The sequence below is a fragment of the Battus philenor genome, unplaced genomic scaffold (assembly GCF_028537555.1).
Source record: "Battus philenor isolate CCGP_79_NKW_IND1 unplaced genomic scaffold, ilBatPhil1.0.hap1 SCAF_7, whole genome shotgun sequence".
In the NCBI taxonomy this organism is placed as follows: Eukaryota; Metazoa; Arthropoda; class Insecta; order Lepidoptera; family Papilionidae; genus Battus; species Battus philenor.
In genome coordinates, this window is record NW_027181737.1 from 1,584,921 (window position 1) to 1,605,759 (window position 20,839).

General features: G+C 35.2%; 2 protein-coding genes across 2 annotated transcripts in view; both read left to right on the plus strand.

The window, feature by feature from the left end:
* The window catches only part of LOC137931038 (uncharacterized), a 282,114-nt gene extending 275,358 nt beyond the window's left edge, over positions 1 to 6,756 (plus strand). The window contains exons 9-13 of the mRNA XM_068774431.1: positions 1,108 to 1,327; positions 2,291 to 2,436; positions 3,790 to 4,131; positions 5,124 to 5,321; positions 6,628 to 6,756. Coding sequence (XP_068630532.1) covers positions 1,108 to 1,327; positions 2,291 to 2,436; positions 3,790 to 4,131; positions 5,124 to 5,321; positions 6,628 to 6,728 — 1,007 coding nt within the window. The 3' untranslated portion in view covers positions 6,729 to 6,756. The remainder of the gene's footprint in view (positions 1 to 1,107; positions 1,328 to 2,290; positions 2,437 to 3,789; positions 4,132 to 5,123; positions 5,322 to 6,627) is intronic.
* An 11,870-nt stretch (positions 6,757 to 18,626) lies between these two features.
* Positions 18,627 to 20,839, plus strand: part of cdi (center divider) — a 180,237-nt gene continuing 178,024 nt past the window's right edge. The window contains exon 1 of the mRNA XM_068774258.1: positions 18,627 to 19,389. Within this exon, the coding sequence (XP_068630359.1) occupies positions 19,006 to 19,389 (384 nt within the window). The 5' untranslated portion in view covers positions 18,627 to 19,005. The remainder of the gene's footprint in view (positions 19,390 to 20,839) is intronic.

Here is a 20,839-nt window from a genome sequence, read left to right on the forward strand (position 1 = left end):
CTAATGTCGTTCCGAAACCAACGTATTCACTTTATTCGGCGCCGTGCAACTTCTGGTTATACGACAAAAAAACACCAATGCGGGAACACCGTTTTGACAGAAATTGAGGAGATAAAAACCGAATCAAAGAAGGTCGTGGAGGCTATATCAGAAAAAGACTATTCTGACTTTTTCGAAGACTGGAAAAAGTGTTGACAAAAGTGTGTTTTATCGTACGGGGATTACTTTGAAGGTGTTGAAATTGATTTGGAAAAATAAATGAATAATTTACATTTTATTACCAAATTACCTTACTTTTTGATCACAGTTTTATATACAAGGCTTTAAGTTCAAAATGTTCATATACGTTATAGGCTACCACCGTTTCTTGTGCAAGTTAATTACATATCTCTCCATGAAGAATACAGAAATATAAGATGTACATATAGATGTACGTATAAATTATAAAGACACCTATGTCAATGAAGTATCCTGATTGATTGAACTACTGAAGTGTAGTGTTAAAAAGACTTAAATTTTCTAAATGATACAAACAAAAGTAATATAAAGAGTCTGTTATAAAAAAATAATCTGTGATAATTTGTGTAAAAAAAATTGTAATCTGGAAATGCAGATGAAGTAAGGAAAGAAATGCAAGAAGTATGACAGATAAAATGAAGCGTAAAAGAAATGAATAGAAGGCAACTTAAAAGACGAAAGAGAATATAGAATAAAAATTGTAAAACTCGTTTTACCCGCATTTATAACGTCCTTGCCCCACACAAGGCAGGGGAAACTACAGGTCCCTAAAACGGAGGTCTTAAATAAAAAAAAAAAATATATAACTATATATTGCACCGGATTTCTATTTGTAAAACCCTGAGTTGTCACCATACTAAAGTCTCTTCATGTTAAGAATGTCCGCCGATCTAGCCACGAGACGATTTAATTGGTAAATAATTTTTGTTCTCAATTTAAATTAAAAAGACATGTTCACAATAATTGAGGAATATTTTCAAACCTTGCATTGTTAACGCAAACGGCCTATAGTCACTTTTAATTACTATCATTTACTAATCGCGAAGCTATATTTATGTATTAACGGATCTGTCTGGCCGTGCACGGCAGTATCAGTGCGGTTCAGCTGCCAGTTCCCCGCGTGGATGACGTTCTCGCACACGTGGCACACGCTCGACTTCGGCACCAACTACACGTTCCACGCGCGCAACGCCTCGCTCCGAATCACCAACCAGACCGGCGCCGACGTGAAGGTCTACTGCGTCAACGTGAAGGCCAGTTCGCCCAGCGGGAACTCTGTGGCCCTGGTCGCACATTGGCAACACCACTGGTAAGTTAATCAGCTCCCTGGGAGCAAAACTACGTAAAAATTATCGCATTTAACGTCGAAAATGTTATATATCTGACTAACAGCCCTCCGCTCACTTCGTAACCTTTTTGACAGTGTAATTTCATAAACATTTTCTTAATTTTTTACATAACAACAAAAATTGTCGTCAAGTTTTATACCGATAAGAGCATTAGTTTAATAGTAAATATCTTTTTAATGAACACCTTCTCAACCTTCCTTGCGAGAGGATTTTTGTAAAATCCTTTCTTAGCTGTTCTATACTCAACAAAATAAATTTTGTCACTAAATTTCAAGTGTCTAAGCCTTATGGTTCCCGAGATATCGTGATGAGTCATATCGTGATATCTTGATAATGTTGCTTCGGCGTTGTTGTTTTTTAATACTTACATTTTGACACTGTTGCATTCGAATATTGTTGTTTTAACTCTGTTTTGAATCTGCTCTTGTCCTTAAATTGTTTTGACACTGTTGTGCTTTGACACTTTTGTGTTTTGATACTGTTGTGTTTTGATACTGTTGTGTTTTGACACCTTTGCGTTCTGACACTGTTGTGTTTTGACACCTTTGCGTTCTGACACTGTTGTGTTTTGACACCTTTGCGTTCTGACACTGTTGTGTTTTGACACCTTTGCGTTCTGACACTGTTGTGTTATGACACGTTTGTGTTTTATTATACAGTGTTTTATATAAACACTGATATGTTTTGACAACTATATTTCGATATTTTTGTGTTTAGATACTGTTATGTTCCGATGCTTATATTTTAAATCTTATTTGTTCTGCTTTTTGTTTTTTGGAACTGTCATGTCTGATTTTGTTGTGTTACATTTCCGTTTCAATACCTTTATATTTCTTATTTTTGTGTTCCTATACTGTTGTGTTTCAACACAGATCTGTCTTCGTGTATATTGTGTAACTAATGTATGTTCGTGCGTGTGATAGCGTGTCTCGGTACGTGTGCGTGGTGCTGTACCGGCGCGACACGCACGTAGCTGAGCTACAGCGCGGCTCGGCGGCGGCGCGGCCTGACGACGCCTGCTCTCCTCATCACTTCAACGCGGTCACAGCGCCCTACGTCACACTTGTCGGTGAGCAAACTGACACAGTAACAACAACAACAATCAACACATTCTCGTCAATGTCAAATAAATGTATTTTATTTGAATATTTTCTACATTTTTTTTAATGACCCCCGCTATTGGGGGCCTCTCGTACCCCTATTTATTGTGGGACAGGGACTTTTTTTTGCAATTTATTTTTTCACATCATTTTTTATTTTCTTACTCTTCTTTCATACTACATTCTCTTTCAGTCTATTATCTCTCTTTCATACTACAGTTCTTCTATCTTTCTCTTTTGCTCTGTTCAACTTTTATTCCTCATTTCTTATTACATTGTTTTATTTTGCATTTTTATTTTACATTATTTACTAATTACCTATAATACAATATATCACATTTGAGTTTTTTCCTTTTATCACATTTTATCACGTTTCTTGTTGCACATTTGAATTTTTATTTTTCTGTATAGCATTTTTGACTATTTCCTTACAACAAGCGAGGAATTCTTTTCTTGTTTCCTTGTCGCCTATCAGGGAGGGTATTGTCTCCTCCCTGATTTCCACGCCAGACCAGCACTCGAAGCCGATTTTCTACATTTTAGGCGTACTATACCTAGGACATTCTTCTCTCTATATATATCTTCGAGCCGCTTTCAATCGTTTCTTTTAAAAGTCTTTGACAGAGGCCTATGTCCAGTTATGAAAGCCTTATTACTGATATTTTAATAATGATGACTGTTTATATATATATTTTACGAAATGAGTCTAAGCTACTATTAAAAGATGAAGAATAGAAGAAGAAAATGTAAGAATGAAAGGAGAAAATAAATTAAAAAACTTAACCTGAAAAATTTATTTATCCTCTGTAAATCAACCCCTTATTCCAAGTGTAGAAGTCCCCATAAACGGAGGCTGTTAAAATAGAAAAGCCTTCTGAGAAATATGATCCTTAAATTCTTCCTTCTTCTTTGATTCTCCGAATTTTTTTAAAGTTATACAACTATCATCAAAGCCGTAGAACATCCACAGCTGTAAATAAACCTCGATAAGAAATTTAAATTAGACCCGTTGGAAGCGGCCTGGATCCAGCTTCTGCCGATGACTGTACATTTTGCTGGTGGACGTCCTGCGCTACCTTCGCCCTTCCGTGGTCTCCACCCCACCACCTTGAAGCAAAAAAGTAATACAGGAGGAAATGGTGAAGGAAAAGAGACAATGTATAGAAGGAATGAAAGATTGTATGAAGAAAAAATGGGAAACGAGAGAGATATCTTGACGGAAATATTAAGGGAACTAAGCATTTTAAAATCCCTTAAATATTTTTTTAGCATTTCTGGCGTAAGTTTCTGTTATTTCTAAATCAAATAAATAAATTTTTCAGCTAGTAATCCGGAGTCTAAAGTATGTCCTTATGCCGGCAAGTACACTATACAGAACCACCGACACCAGAGAACAGCGAGATCACTCAAGGAAGAAGAAAGAAGAAGCAATAGGAGTAGAAGAGAAGATGCTGTAGGACATAATTCCAGAGCGAACTACACTAGGCTGTTCAACTTTAGTATTAGAAACATGTCGAGCACTCCCATCATGAGGAGTCGGAGGCAGGTGGAAGATGATGACGTCACCTGCCCAAGTAGCAACTACTATAGACTCGAAGTTGGATGCAACTCTGCCAAGAATATGGAGTTCTATTCAACGTGTGACAACAGGGAAGTTGTAACAGGTAAATCACATATATTGATATATCTTCTTCATCATATGTCAGCTGATAGATGCTCTTGCTCTTGCTCTGCCCTCACCCAGCGACTTTCTGTGACCTTGACGATGTCGCCAGTCCCCCCAAGCGTCTAGGACTAAACTAGAACCAGTACGGACTGACGATTGGTGATCGGAGACGCAATCTGGTGAAATAGCGTGAAATCTGGTTAATTATGTAGCGGCTAAGTTGAAGCAGATGAGAGGCATGTCAAATGCTTTACTTATAGAAGATATTTTTTTTATTAGATGTAAGTGTAAACATTATTAGAAGATAGTATATACTTAAAAACAAAATGCAAAATATAAAATGTAGAATTAACAAATAAAGGTAAAATTCATTTATTGCACATTGGAACTTTTTTAGCAAAACTCGTATTGCTCAACTTATTATCTATTTATTTTTAAATCTATTTTATTTTGACTCTACCCTGCTTCACAATGTGTTATAGTTGTGAATAAGAAGCATGAAGAAACTTCACAACAACACATCTTTTAATAAAGTTGAACACAGATTTATACATATACGCTTTAGCAGATATAGCCTGAATGAAATCAGAATAACCAAACGAGATCCCTGCTACTGATTATTTAGATATTCGTTTATAGAATAATGATAATATTGTGGGATTCTTCCTAGAGATCCTTCCTAATTTTAGGTAATAACAACACGAAGTCCGAAGTAGAAGTGTGTACATTCATTCTCTGTGTTTGGCACTAATCGGTGTAACATAACTCCTGAAGATGCCCCGTGGAGGGGTGAAACACGTGTTGAGTAATTTGGCGGTGGCGGTTGTGTGATTCGCATTGTTTGCCGCATACGCATTTATCAGCGGGCTGGCGGGCGGTGCACTTTGTTGCACGACTACCACTGCATGTGCGGAAGTGGCTAAAAAAACTTTATCTGATCTCTTCCGTTTAATGGAACAAGTAATATACGTATGTGGTATGTATTTGCAGCGTACACATGTCACGGTGGTTGGTACGACAACGGCGCCTCGTTCGTGGTCAGCACGCCTGTGACGCGAGACAGCACCGCGGCCCGCCGCTACTGCTTCGTGTCGCGCGAATCACGCAACGGGCCACGCACTTTGGCACGCTCTGCTGCCAACTGCGAACGTGAACCATCACCACCGCTACTCGCTGCCACTCCCGCTGGTAAGCTCCGCACCTCATTCCTTAACCTTCTAACTGCCAAGCTGTTTTGGCCATGACTTCCCCAGGTGCCAAATGGAAATATCAAGTGTAGGCTTGCTTTCCTTATGTGAAAATTTGGGATCTTTACACATACACATTATGTATATCATTATGTACTGAGACCGCCGGCGACCTTCTTGGCACTAAAAGAGAACAGAGTACTCGGTGTGCTATGAGGTCGCCGGCGGGTCACGTTTTTGTAACACAGAAAACACGATAGGTTTTCAAAGTCAGCTTTGAAATATGAATAAATTGTGAATTCAATACAAAGAAAGGTTTCTATATACATATTCTAATGTAAATTTTATATAAAAAGTGAGGCCGTCGGCAGTCTCATTGGCACCCATGGTGACCGCTTCTAAAACATGCTGCAAATCGTATACCATCCCGTGATCCAGTTGCTAGGTGCCTAATGAAGCTAATAATTATCGGAGGGTCGGAAAAAAATAATATTTCTTAGATGTACAAAATTGTGAAGTAGCCGGCGGCCCTCACGGCACCTATTGTTGGGTATCGTGAGGTAGCCGGCGGTCCTCATGGCACTTAAAAGGTTAATACATTACTATTGGTGAGTGTGGAGTACTGTAAATTGTTTTTACAGTTGACGCTCATTACACTACAAACAACGCTCACGCACGTGCTGACGGCTTGTTATGTACAACACCGATTTCATACGGTATATAAACAAGTCCCTGAAGTACCTTCTGATACTCAATAATAAGCATAATAGAGAGACACAAAGTGGTAACACTTGTTTTAACATCCCAAATTGGAGATTTCGATATGACAACCTCATTCTGGATATATCCTGTACAACACTACATTTTCTTTAAGCAACGTCTCAAGTATTTAAGGCTGTTACACTTGAAGTTACATGTATAAGGCTATATGCCTTATATGGCTGGCCTGGCTATATGCCCCTCCCCAAAAGATCGCCTCAATCAATGACTGTGTTTGCGATGCCTGCATCCAGTGACTTCCTGCAACTTAAGTATGTCGTCCGTCCCCCTAGTGGGGGGTCTACCCGAGCTGCGTCTACCTCCTTTACTGCCACTACAGACAGGGTTATCCGAACTAAGTCGGTGAACGTTTTTATACGCATCTCATTTCTGAATCGATCACAGCGAAACTCCAAGTATAGCCCTCTCCATTGCTTTTCGTGTGCCCTTGAACCTTCTTATATGACCCATCTGAAAAAGACGTATTTTAAAAATTACACATCAAATGAAAATTTTGATTTTGAAATTGATTACGTTTTGTTTTTCAGGCGAATGTCAAGAACAACCCAACAAGCAGTCCATTACGCGGATGTCGTCGCCGTACGCGCATGTACTCCTTGTGATTGTACATTTTATAATGTCGAGGTGATTTCTAATGTAAATTTAAATGATCGAGTTATCCCGGACGCCAATAAGTTCGATTGTAAATTATCAAGAAATTACTGCTTAAGCACAAATATATTTAAACATTTTTTTTTCGATATGATTTTACAAGTTTCTTTTATAATTGCGTAATCATATCGTGGATATGCCTTTAGAAAATGATAATTCTTAAATTATACCATCTATAACCCGAAAGGCATATCTATGTTAATACATACGTTCGTTTACTTATTCCGAGAGATAAATATTATAATGCTTTTTCATTTCTAAACTCCATTATTCATTTACAATAAAATGAGACGTTTATTTTGAACTTGTCATAAGTCACTTTTTAAATAAAAATCGATTTAATGGTAAAACTGAATACAATTGAACGGTACCTTTTTATTTTTAAAAATGTCACCACTTAAAAACAAAGTGAGTTATGCCTCTTTCAAAATAAACGGCTCAAATATAGCAAATCAATTTACACTGGTATTTGAATTTTAAAAAAAAAACTAAGTGAAACTAACTCCACTATTGTACCTCTGTTTTATGTCTAACATTTTCTTTTCAAGAGATATTTATTGTTAAATCTGTGCATTAAATCGCATTGTATATCATACTTATAGACAAATAAAATGATTTTCATCATCCGCTATATAATTATCAATAGAAGCAAGTCTGTAGTTCACTGATGTTATTCTGTTCAAAATTAAGATTTAATTTTATCATCTGTGTTTTGAACGAAAGTCGTCTTAAACTATCTCACGTGTAATTGCCTAACGTTATTTATTTGACTATAAACTCTCGGGTTATTACAATAAGGTTTCAATTTATTGTCAACTCCTGGGGTACACATGCCAGAGGAGGTAGACAGATGACAATCCATCTGTTCTTAAACATCTTGTGTGCGTCTTACAAATTAATCTTTCCCCGTTTTAAATAACTATAATAGATATATTTTGAAAAGAAACTATTTTCGATATACCTGCACTAGCTAGTATACTGTCATCCCACTTCTCGATTCGCATTTCGGGATTATAAGTATAAAAATGGTTTCCATATTAAGCCAACACTAAAAACTTTAGGTAAATATGCAAAATTATCCAATCCTTATTATCTGAGTTTAAATATCACCGATTCATAGTTATATCGAATTTAAATGTTTTGATTTGTATGGAGTATTTTAAATGTATTATTTTTAAAATTGTGTGTGTATATCTTGTTATAAATTTAAACTATAGATAGATGAAATGGCTTTGTCGAATCATTTATAGGAAAATGGGCACCGGTGTAGAAATTTTGCCGCTATATACGATAAATATTAAAAAAAATGAAATCCACTTGACAATTCATATCTAAAGCTTTCATATGCAAATTTAAATGTTTTTTGTTCCGTCAGATGCAATGAGGATAAAACATTCGGGGATATTTTGCACATGTTAAATTCTATACTTTATAATAGCGAAACATTTTAAGGTTTAAACTTATTTAAAGTGATCATTTTATTTGAATGTGAAATGAATTGATTAATTTTGCGATGGATAAATATTGCACAAATGCAATTGCTTCGTAGTGTGAGAACTGTCAAATCATCAAAGGGGCGAAGTTCATAGCGAACTGTCAAATGCGCGAAGTTCGTAGCGAACTGTCAAAAGCACAAAGTTTTAATTGTCATTATATTTTATAAATTTGATCAATATTCTATTTTTAATTTCACAAAAAGCTTACACCAAAGTATTATGAAATTCATGAAAAGACGAATGAAATTAATGAAGTCTTTAAGTTATTGCGTGATCAAGGGTGAAGAGATTCATTATTATATGAATAGACGGATAATGGCATACTGTATATATTGATACATTCAATTTGTATATAATGCTTCAAAAATAATTTTCATACGGTGCAAAATATCATACGAATGTTTCAAAATAAGCCGATTGAAATGAGTCGAAAGCAATATTACTATGTAACATAAAACCATTTGCTACGTTTTGCAAGTATAATAAAAATGGCGTCTATTTAAAAAGTAATTAATAAATTAAAAAAAATGTGAAAGATGTATATTTTATGTATTTTGTATGTTAAAAGAAGGTTTAGGATGAGCCAATTTATTTAATGCTTGCAAATTTTAGCGTTATGGCTCTGGACGAATATTCGAAATTGTTTTCCAAGGTGTTGCCACGTTTCGTTACTGGTAACGCCATCTAGTTAGCAGCCGATAGAAATTTGGTGCAAACGGTTGTGAGAATTACTTGTTGTATCACATGTATAGACGGTACTGAGAGTATGGATTCATTTAATAAATATATATATATATAATAAATAATGTAATTTAATAATGTACATTTTGCAATATGCACTGATTTTGTATCGTTTCTGAATGTATAGGAAAAATATTTTATTCAAGAACGAATCTTAAACCTTTTATTCTTTGTATAGTGTCTTATATATCAACGTATCCAAAATCGGGTGTTAAGACAGTGTGTTAGAACCAGAAAATTAAAAAAAAATGTCACATTAATAGACGAATGTAAGAAAGCCAAGTGAATTGGCAAGTGGCAGCATATGGCAGCCCAGGCTTTAATTTTCTTGAGCGGTAGTGACCACGGACCGTCAGACACCCAACCATATGATTAACAGACGACCTCGTTAAGATCTTCAGACGATGCTACATGAATACCGCTTCCAACCAGACCTATTGCAGATATATGTTTGGGCTTTACATCCAGTCGTGGACGTATAATATTGAGTACTTCGTTTGACGACAGGTTTTATACATGGCCATCTGTAGGTTGGATCAGTAAACTACCAGCATGAAGTTTTGAACTCCATACAGAGATGAATCAATAGGCTGATTGGTAACGATGCTTTGGTGAACGCTAAGCTTCCAGCTTGGAGCATATAAATGTTGCCAGTTGCGCTGTTCTATGGACTGCATTTTGGAGAGTGTGTTGAAATTACATCAAAAACTTTTTCCATCTCCTTTATTCTATCGGACAATAAGACACGGATTCACGACAGCTATACACAGTTGGTGCCTTTAATCTGATTTAAGAGTTTTGATATTACTTATATAATACGAACAGCCAAGGTATGGAACAACCTACCAGAATCGATGTTTCCAGCTAACTATAACTTGGAAGGCTTTAAGTGAAGTGAAAAGGCTTCTTCTAGACAAGCACGTAACATCATAGACCTCATCACTTAACATAAGGCGACACAGAGGTCTAATGATTTGACTATAAAAGATTTAAAACGTATCAATAAAAATACGTGACAATAATTTTTATTTAATTTTCTGGGCCTAACCTACGACAACCTTTATATACGGACATGCTATTATGTTATTTTTCATTTAAAATCATCAAGCAATCAAAATTACTTTATCTATCTTGTATATTATTGTATTAATTCATGTTATATATATGTTTTAAACTCATTTTGCTGTCAAGCGACACGTTCAGAGTTGTAGGATGATGTATTTTTTAAAATCAAAAATGTCAATATAGGTGAACGTAATATTTAAACCATCTAACCGCATGTATAATAAGCATCAACTAAGACTGTATCTCTCAGAATATTTTTAAAGTATACATTTGTTGAGTATATAACATTAGCGGGTATTATTAATTCACACATGAAGCTTAGTAATGTACAAAGTCGTTGTAAATCGCGTAGCTAGAATAATTTAGCTATATTTTATTTACGAAGCTATGCTGCAGTCGAACAGCCTTCAAATCTACTTATGTTACTGATAATATAAGCACATTTTTTTTTAATAACTTAATTCTCTATACGGTAGAACATATAGTATATATAACTTTATATATATCAAGAAACACACGAAGATCTAATGAGCAAATAAATTATGTCAATTTATAAAGTTTTAGTTACAAATTCACAATACAGACCAGTATTTTGTTTGTTATTATTTATTATATACATTTCTATTTCACATTTACATTCCTATTGTCCTCCTCTTTTTGATATACTCCCTACTTCTTCCCTTTCATCATAATTATCAGCTGGTAGACGCTCACTGCAAGACAGGCCTACGCAAAGATCACCACGAAGACCAGTCTTGCGATGCCATGTCCTCCTAGAACGAACAATTCTTCTAGCTACTTCAATAATAATAATTATTCTGCTTCCTCTTTTCCTATAGTCTCTATCTGGTTCAATCTATCTCTTGCCTAATTACCATTATATTAATTTTCAACAAAACGCTCTCTGTTTCTCTTAGCCAATACACTGTCTATCTCTTTCTCTATGTAATTCTATACCTTCCCAATATCTCATCGTCAATTTACTACCTATATGGTCACCAATATACTCCCTATCTCTTTCCATATATCTCCTACTCTTTCCAATCTTTCTAAACTTAACCCTTTGTTTACCGTAGTCCGTCGAAGTGACGCTACTGAACCGGACATATGTGCGTTTCTTATTGTATTTTTTTTTTTTACTTTTTTTAGTTTCCAATTATGCACTTCACTTCTAAACATTTGACTCTTCTGATTTTGTTTTCACATTCTTTTTGACTGAAGGCGCATTTAATAACAAAATTGATTGACGCCCTACGACGAATCAATTTAATAATAATTCAGTTAATTAAGGAACGGTAAATAGATGCCAGTTAACTCCGGCGTATGTAACGAAAGGTTTAAAGCCATTAACTGTATATATCAGTTTATAGAAAGAGTTTATGATTTCAATTTTTATCTACATTACGGTTTTTATCCTTGTCGGAGCTTTAGTTTGATTGCTAGCAATACATCCACGATCATTTCAACGCTTTATATATTTTCTCATTGGATCTTTGAATGTTTACAACAAAAATTAGGTTTTAAATACGTATGTCGTTTATTTTATGTTTAAATGTAATTTAAGTTAAAAATTCATTATGCCGCTGACAAAACGTTTATATATCAACGAATTTATAGCACTTCATTTTATAAATTGAATATATAGATAATGAACATAAGCGATGTTTCGAGCGTGGCGTACCATGAGATGGTCGCTCTAGATCTTAGTCGTATTTGTTACGCCTATTTACTAAGGAGGTTTACGACCTCCTTCGTCAAGCAATACTAAAATAGATAAGTCTAGAATATGGTTTATTGCGTAAGGAACGAATACTCATTTTGAGTCAAATGTATAGTTAACTAGATAGATAAGGTTGAGACTAGATTTAAAATGGCGACAGCAATAATATCGTGACGGGGCGCTACCGAGCGGTAATTTTAATATAGGTAGAGTTGTGTATAACTTGATCTAGCGTTGTTACGTTGATGCCAGAGATTATTCGTTTTTTAAGCGATCGCCGGTAGGAAATTTCATCCCTGTGCATTCGGGGATATATTTCTCTACAAGCGACGCGTGGGAACTCCCACCGTGTGATATAGGTACATAATGTTAAGTATATAGTCGGCATGAATTATAAAATAAACAGCGAAACACAATTATGGCTTATTATTTACACCTACCCTACCTTTTGATAATAATTTCTTTAATTGTACAGCGAAAAGTCGGAGAAATAAATAAAAAAATGGTCTTTAACCCTTTCGTCCCGAAATACTAAAACATAAAATTTATACACCAAAACCACGTGCAAACAATGGAAATTAGCGCTGGACTAGCTAGTCATGCTGACAGCGTGCGATTTTTGTACATAACCTCAAAGCCAAACGCATAAACACCGGCCTGGTACAATTTCCACTGAAAACGAGCGATCATTTTAGGTTCCAGGGGTTTTCAAACATTTGTAGTACACATATGTACCATCCGGGACGAAAGGGTTAAAAATAAAATACTCGGGTGAGAATGGTGTCAAACAGATGCAAAGAACACGTTAAATATTAAAGTTAAAAATCTACAAACTATACAAAACTAATTATTGATACACTATAACAGTATGCGTCTCATCTATACAAATAAATAAAATTGGACTGTCTGTTTGTGGTATTAAAATATCCACTATTTACTACACGCATATGAATCTAATACATGAGGTATATTTGCAAATTTTTTAAATTTTTGCATGTATGTCTTTCCGAATAAACTTTCAAATGACTGGCTAATTTTGACAGGACTTACACTAGCTGACAGTCCATATATTAAGAAGATACTTCAACTGCTTTCAATTTAAAAAAAAAATCTTTATCGAAAAAAACTAAATAAACTAGATTGTTAATTTCCACCCGGAATCAGTTAATTTATTGCGCACTAGTTAAAAATTTAACCCCTGTTATTATTGTATCCGACATACAATACAAGTCAAACAAACAGGAAACCCTGGTATGAACGCCTATGCTGAAGCAATAAAAAGCTATCGACTTTCAGCGCCATCTATCGACATCGTTTGAAGTTAATGCGTCCTGAACGCCATCTTCCGTCAAGTTTACAAGTAAAATCTTACGCTGCAACATATACAAGAGAAGCTGGACTTTCCTTTAGGCGGAAGGTCATAGGAGAAACCATCAGAAGGTTTAAATAAATAAGGAACAGGAAGTAACGGATATTGTGATTGATTGCAATAAATAGTGAAAAGAATGCGATATGTGATTAAGAAGTAAAGTCAGAAATGAAGATAGTCAAACTAGATATAAATTAAGTATTTCTGAGGCTGAAGCAAGACGATGCATGGAAGGAGATAAAGTAAGAAAAGGAATGGTAGAGTTTGTGATGGATAAAAGAGGAAAGAATTGGAGACATTGAGACGGATAAAATATGAGAGAGAAAATAACAATACCATATGAAAGATTTTTTTCGTCAAAAAAGTCCCTGTGAACCATGATAGGGGGTGAACGGGTGGGTCCCCAAAAACAAGGGCCAAAATAACACATACACGATAATTAATGATTTGTATAAAAGCTTTAAATTGGTTAATGAATATATCATTAGTTAGGAAAATTCTTTAATTTTTAATTATTTAATTATTTCTTATCAAACTATAAAATGATCGCTCTGAAATATGTCAGATTTTTTTATTTAAATCTTTTATATTTTGAAATTTGAAAATTTTGTTTCTAAAAAATGTTTTTTCTTACTATGTATCATTATCATTGTTATTTTTTATATCTGAAGCTATTGCATTTGTGTGCAGGGCATACCATAAATTAATTGCCTGCAAATGAGTAATACATTATCTTCTTAAATCTTTTACATCTACAACCAATCATCCTGTGCATTAAAAGTCAAAGTAACGGGGCGCTCTAGTATCGGCACCCGCGCCAAAACAGCGCGAATTTGATATCTTCCAGCGCCATCTATCGGCGTCATCTGAAGTTATATCCTGTTTTTTTACAATCTCTCCCGCTATTGAGGACCGTTCCACCCCCTATTTTGTTGGTAACAAGGATTTATTTTCTTTATTAAATAATTCACTTCTTTTTTATTATTTTTATATTTTTCTTCCATTCTTCACAATCTCTATCATTCTGTTCTTTCATTTCATAATTCTGTCTATTTTCTCTTCCGCTTCAATATCCTTTCGTCCATCCTCAATTACTGCAGTTTAGTTTATTTATACAATTTATATATATATCACATATTATTATTATACAATTATATTTTTATTATATTTTTATTATACAATTTATATATATCACAGCTTTTTAGTTAATTTTACATCTTATACCTATATATCACAGTTCTCTTATTTTCAATGTTAGTGTTTACATATTTAATTTATTTCTCTAATAATTAGTTCTAATATACATTTTTGTATTGCACTGTTAATCTTATCATTTGCTCTTATTTATTACTGTTCTGCAGAAGTTGAGAAAGGTTTTCCTGTCCCTTTACCAGAGAATCCCCCGCGCCCCATAAAGAGCTGGGCCAAGACCGCGTCCACCTCCATACTGCAGAGCACGCTGTAGGCTGCGACAGGGTCCGGGAAGAACTTCCGCGTCGTCGATGCTGTTGTTCCTTCCATATACCTCCTATTCCACTTGTCAAACGATCCCAACCTAAGCTGTCGCTTGACGAATTAAATGGGACATTCCTTGTAGTCCAGTATTTATTTGCACTTCAGAGCCGCGTTCTTGGCCAGTTGGTCCGCCCTCTCCCGCCCCTCCGTCCTCGCGTGCGCTTTCACCCAATACAACCATACGTCCTGTCCTGGTTCTCTCACTTTTGTAATATTCTCTTTTACTCTTAACGCTAAGAGATGGAGGATGCTCGATCTTGCGACTGTTTGAAGGGTACCCTGTCGCAGGTCTATGTTTCTTTGGAACCACCTCGAGCCGTTTGCGAGCCGGGTGAAGCGGTTCTGTAACGTCAGTGGAGGTTGAAGTATGTGTGCCAGGGCATGGGTGAAGACCACACTTGCGTAAGCGAACACGGGTCTTATGCAGGTCTTATAGAGGATGAGTTTGTGTATGAGGGACAGCCTACTTGAAAGGCTATGGAGGGGGTAAAGCCTGAACAGTACGGCGCAGGCTTTATTTCTGACAGGGTTTATGTAAATTTGGAATTGAAGTCAAAGTCTGGTGTCAAAGATGACCCCTAGGTATTTGACGGCTTTCGTCCAAGGAATAGAACGACCGTAAAGAGATAGGACGCCCGGATTTAGACCGCATCTGTATCTGGGTCGGCGAGAAAGTGTGAAGACGATCGTTTGACTCTTGTCAGGATGAACGTCTATTTGCCATTTACGAAACCATTCGCCTAAGCTTATATTCATTAGAGCTTCGCCCGTATTTATATCGACGAAATTTAACTATTACTACTATTTTAAAAACTTAACCCATTTCTTAAGAGATCCAGTATTTCAAGATACTTGACAGTGTTTAGATGACCTTCGTACACGTGGACTAACACAACAGTATCTAGGTAAGAAAAGGACTAATACATAGCTACTTCCGCTATGTAGCAGTAGTCGCGCAATAAAGTGGATCGCCCGCCAACCCGCTGATAAAAGCGCATGAACAGCGAGTGAACTTGGCACTAATCGGTATAACATTATTCCTGAGGATGCCCCGTGAAGGGGTGAAACACGTTTTGAGTGATTTAACGGTGGTAGTTGTGTAATTCACATCATTGGCCACATGCGCATTTATCAGCGGGCTGACGGGCGGTACACTTTATTGCATGACTACTGTTACATAGCGGTAGTAGCTATATATTATTCCTTTTCTTACTTCCCCAAGGTAACACCTGAATCTATTAAACAACAGTATCTCTCATAATCCCATACCAGACGTTAAAAGAGAATCTTATTTGACTGTTAGTTTCATGAACACGAACAGGAATCACTCGAGACCAATAATGGTTGTTGCGGCGGTTGTACATTCCGTCATTACTAAAGTTGGTTTCGTCGCTCCATATAATGTAACTCAAAAAAGTGGTGTTACGGGCAACATTTGTCAGAATATTTTGACAAAATTGTAATCGTCTCTCACGATCCCCAGGATGAAATTATTGAACCAACCGACCTTCAGGATAACACTTATACTTTTTTAGCACTTTAAGAATGCGTTTTAAGTGTGGGTGGTTCCGATTTCTTCGGCAGCTTCTCTACTTGAAGCCTTTGGATAAGCTTCGAAGTATGTTAAAACACTTACATCAAAATCGGAACAATCCTGCCGACGACGTTGCAGTTGCCTTTTATATTTAACAGTATTTTTTAACTTACCATTCTTTTCAGAACAAATCGAGTTGATACTTGCCGATCTTAATATTCAAAGAGCCAAATTCACATTTTTGTGATTTAAAAAATAAGCTGCTATTAAATCAGATTGTTCTTGACGAGCCATAATGATGTTGAGCTGGCTATACAATCAAATTTACTGTGAATAACAAAAGACTATTGCAGGTCGTTTTATAACACTATTATAAAAGATTCCATATTTAAATGTTATGTCCAACCAACATTACAAACACGTGTAAAATGCAATCTTCTTATTAGGTAATCTAATGGACCATTGGGTAAAAGTGATTTATCTTATCCTATTAAATTTATAATTTTAGATTTCATGGTTTTCATTGTGTTCAATTTACCACGTTTGTTAGAGATGTGATCCTTATGATTGACCCTATCGATCGGCGCCGTGTTATTATTTTGTATTTTACGCAAATCGAAAACAATAAAATACCGAAAATCTGAGAATCCAGTTCTGTTTCTTTTTAAAAATAAAAGAATGTTTCCTTTGAATAAAATTGTCCATCTCCAGAGTGTATAGTACTTTTCCTCCAGGTGGCGTTAAAAAATTCCACCCTGTATATGCTTACAGAAAAACTGTTCTTACTTTGTCTGACTGTTCTATATCTTGTAAAGACTCGTCAAGTACCACTGAGTCACCATAACTTCAAACTCTAACTCCACTGGCACAATCGCATTGTCAAGAATAAAGCCTACCAAATCCTAAACGAGCTTTGCCCTCTCATAATGTCCTCCAGCAAACTTTCCCTCTACCCCAAACTCCTTCTCTACAAAACTTGCGTAAGACCCGTATTCAGTGATAAAATAGCTGTGATATTAAATTTAAATTGATTTATAAATAGTAGGAAAATCATAATTAAAAATAAATGTATTATTAAACAAATGATAAAAATTATAAACATAAAACTATTGATCTCTATAGGAAAGGAGATGAAAGTGATGCGATGTATAGAAGGAAAGTATGGAAAGGAATGATAAATAAGAGGAAAGAATAAAAGACATTGAGAAGGATGAAAGAAAAGGAAAAAGAAGAATGGATACTTATTAAAATTACATGAAACGTTACAATGTAAATAAATGCGGTGACGACAATTCTACATAGGATTATGTAGGATATTGTGTTATTACAAATACCGCAAAACATAATTGGTGTTCAACGCCATCTTTGTTGGAAATATGACAATAATCGATAAATGAAATCTATAATTCAAGGGAAAATAAGATAGCGCTAGTTAATGACGATTTTATAAACTTATGTAGCAGATTATGCTACCGAAACTGCTGTACCGCGCCTTAGACGCAACGAGGTGAGAGCCGAAGAAAAAGACCATATGCGCCGCCGCTGCAAGCGTTGACGGTAAATTGACGGTACGGAGCGGCCGTTCTGGCGCGTGCATACCTATAGCGCAGTACAGCAGTTTCTAAATTTTGATATATTTATCCTTTATTCCTGATTGAGGCCTTGTTACTTACCATAACGGTGTTAGGGGTTGCTTTATCAGGCTGCTATGACGAATGTATTAAATTCACAAGTAATTATTTCATTTCAATCAGTCTTTTTCGAAACAAATTATTTCATTAGGTTTCACTGAACTGTCAAAATATATCGGTACTCATGCAACGTTACACTATGAAATATTTACACCCAAAACATCGTGAACAACGTGAAAATTAACTTATATTTTTCATAAATACTCTGGAAATGTGGAGCAAACCGAATTTTCACTGAACTATCTACTTGAAGGTAGAAGAGAAAACATTTAAAAAAAATTGCATTGATATTACTGCCATCTAGCTAGCAACTGAAAATCATATTATTTTTTTATTTTGTCTGTGGGATTTCGAATTAAAACAAACTTTTAAAATAAGATCAAAGTTAACAAAATTAAACAACATTAAAAATTCGGAAACATTTTTTATAACTAAAAACAGTATCATTAATTCGTTTCATAACATGCTTTAGCGACAAATAGTGAAACACGTCATTTGCCAAAATTTAATTATGGTAAAATATTTCTTTCCATTTTTTATGAAAGAAAATAATCCGTTATACTTACTTAAAGTATTCCTAATATTTTATTATTAATCTCATTTAGCAATAATACGAAAAATTAATAACTCAACTAACAAAATAATATTATTTTTTTCTAATATAGTAACATTATTATGCTTGTCAAACAGGGCTGCCAATATAAGCGATTGTTATGTCATGTGTAGTTTGTTGTAAGTGGCGATGCCAATGCTCCGTTGCTTACTTACTGCTTTTCTTACTTTGCCAGAGCGCGCGTCGGCGGTCAACCGGACTGTTTTTGTGTTATAAATAAACTGCATTTCACGCGAATTAGGGAAACAAACTGCTGCGTTTAAATTAAAAACTAATCAGCCCACAGTAAGCTTTAGTAATATAGAGATGCAGTGAAATATGTGAAAGTGACAGTCGCTTAAAATCGCTTCTTTTTTTTGGTCCGCATAACAATGTTTCGCATAGTTTCGAGTACCGCCACATAAATATTGCGCCGTGGAGGTCGGAGATGCCGCTGCGTGCATCGCGGAGAGGCACTTGACCACTATGTTTGAGGCGGGATAAACGCTGGCTGCGTTATCAACATTTAGAATGCAAGGCGAGTGCGCGTCGGAGGAGGCCAAGTGCAACAGCGCGTTCGAGCGACGGAAGCCCTCGAAGGTGCTGAAGATCGCGGAGAGTTTTACGAATCTGGATGAGACGGCCAAGGCGGGACGCTACGTGCGAGGTCCGCACTCGAAGTCGGGACGAAGGTATCGCGATGTGCAGGAAAGCGGTTGTAGGACGAAACGCGGTGTGTGTTGTGAAAATGAGTGCGAGGAGTCGAGTGTTTGTGAGGATAGTGAGAAGCTCGGTGACAGGAGAGTGACTGGGTCGTCGTGCACTGCCCTGCGGACCGCTGTAGCGGCCCTGTATCCCTTCGACGATTTTATCCTGGAGAAGATTGGAGCTGGCTTCTTTTCTGAGGTTTTCAAGGTAAGCACCCTTTACATCTACATATGTACATACTCTAGAGTCTAGACACAACTTACACCATAACCCTAAGAAACCATATTACAAACATTGTTTAAAGGTAGAAAAAAAATCTACAATATTCATTTCCCATGTCCATCAAGGACACCTTTTGACAATTATGATGATTATTAAAAAAAAAACTTATTGTTATAATCCTGTATTATCTGCTATATAGTTAATCAATTATATTTTTATCTCATAATTACTCCATTAGCTCATTTAAATTGACCATCCAATTGTTAATTGAGAATTTTATGTGTAAACAAGGGCTATTATGATAGCGATGTTTATCATTTTGGCTGCTGTTTGTTTTGAATACTACTGCAATTTTTACATCACCCTGTAAATTAGCTTAAAGTGGTTCATTAATGTGCTAAATAGGTTTATAGTACACATTAAAGAATCTAGATTTGTCTATTTACATTTATAAAGCTTTCAAAGTTGTTTACATTTGTATGTTAATGACATGTAATTAACTGATGGCTTAATGATTATTATAGTTTCATTAAATAGATTTCACTCATTATACAGTGAAACTGATTTCTACATCTAGTTCACTGGAAACTTCTATAAATACTATAATTTATTTGTAATATAAACATTATTTTAAAACTTTATTTACATTATAGGTAAATAATATTTTAACTATGATGTCTATAAAATTGTATCCATTTAGTTGAAAGTTTCTGTTTAACTTTAGAAAGTTTTTCATGGATCCAATGTTATGATTAACATCTATACTTTATTAGGTAGATAAAAATGTTTAATTTGCTTGTATTACAAAAAAGAGGGGTATTATGGCTGGACCAGTTTTGATGAAACTTATACTGATACATAGCCGATGTAATAATGAGTAACATAAGCTACTTTTACTTCTTAAATAAAAACAAAAACAAAGTAATAATTATATGTTAAATTTCATGCAGATAAAGTCACAGGTGCACTAGTCGTTTATATATTAAATAAATAATTTGATTCATAAATATAGTATATTCTAGTGCGAAACTAAATATTGTTGATACTTTTCTAACAAGGGAACTCGCAATATACAATTGACATAGTGAAGAACATAAATTTTCAAAATAGATGCTCCAGACACTTATCTGCTTTTAAGAGATTTACTTATGAACATTGAAAAATTCAATACTGAGAATTATATATTTCTTGTGATAGGGATTAATTCAAGAAATTGTTTAGTAATTTATTAAAAGATGAATGTTGATGAATGTTGTCTTAAATGTAATTTTAAATCAAACTAATCAAAAACAAATCAAAAAGCATATCAAAAATATAGAGTCTAGATTAAACTAAGTAATTGTGAAAGTTTAAAAGTTAGTGTTTAAGTTTAGTAAGCAATCAAAGTTAAATCAGAATAGTTTGGAAAAAATCATAGTAAGGATTTGTTTGATTT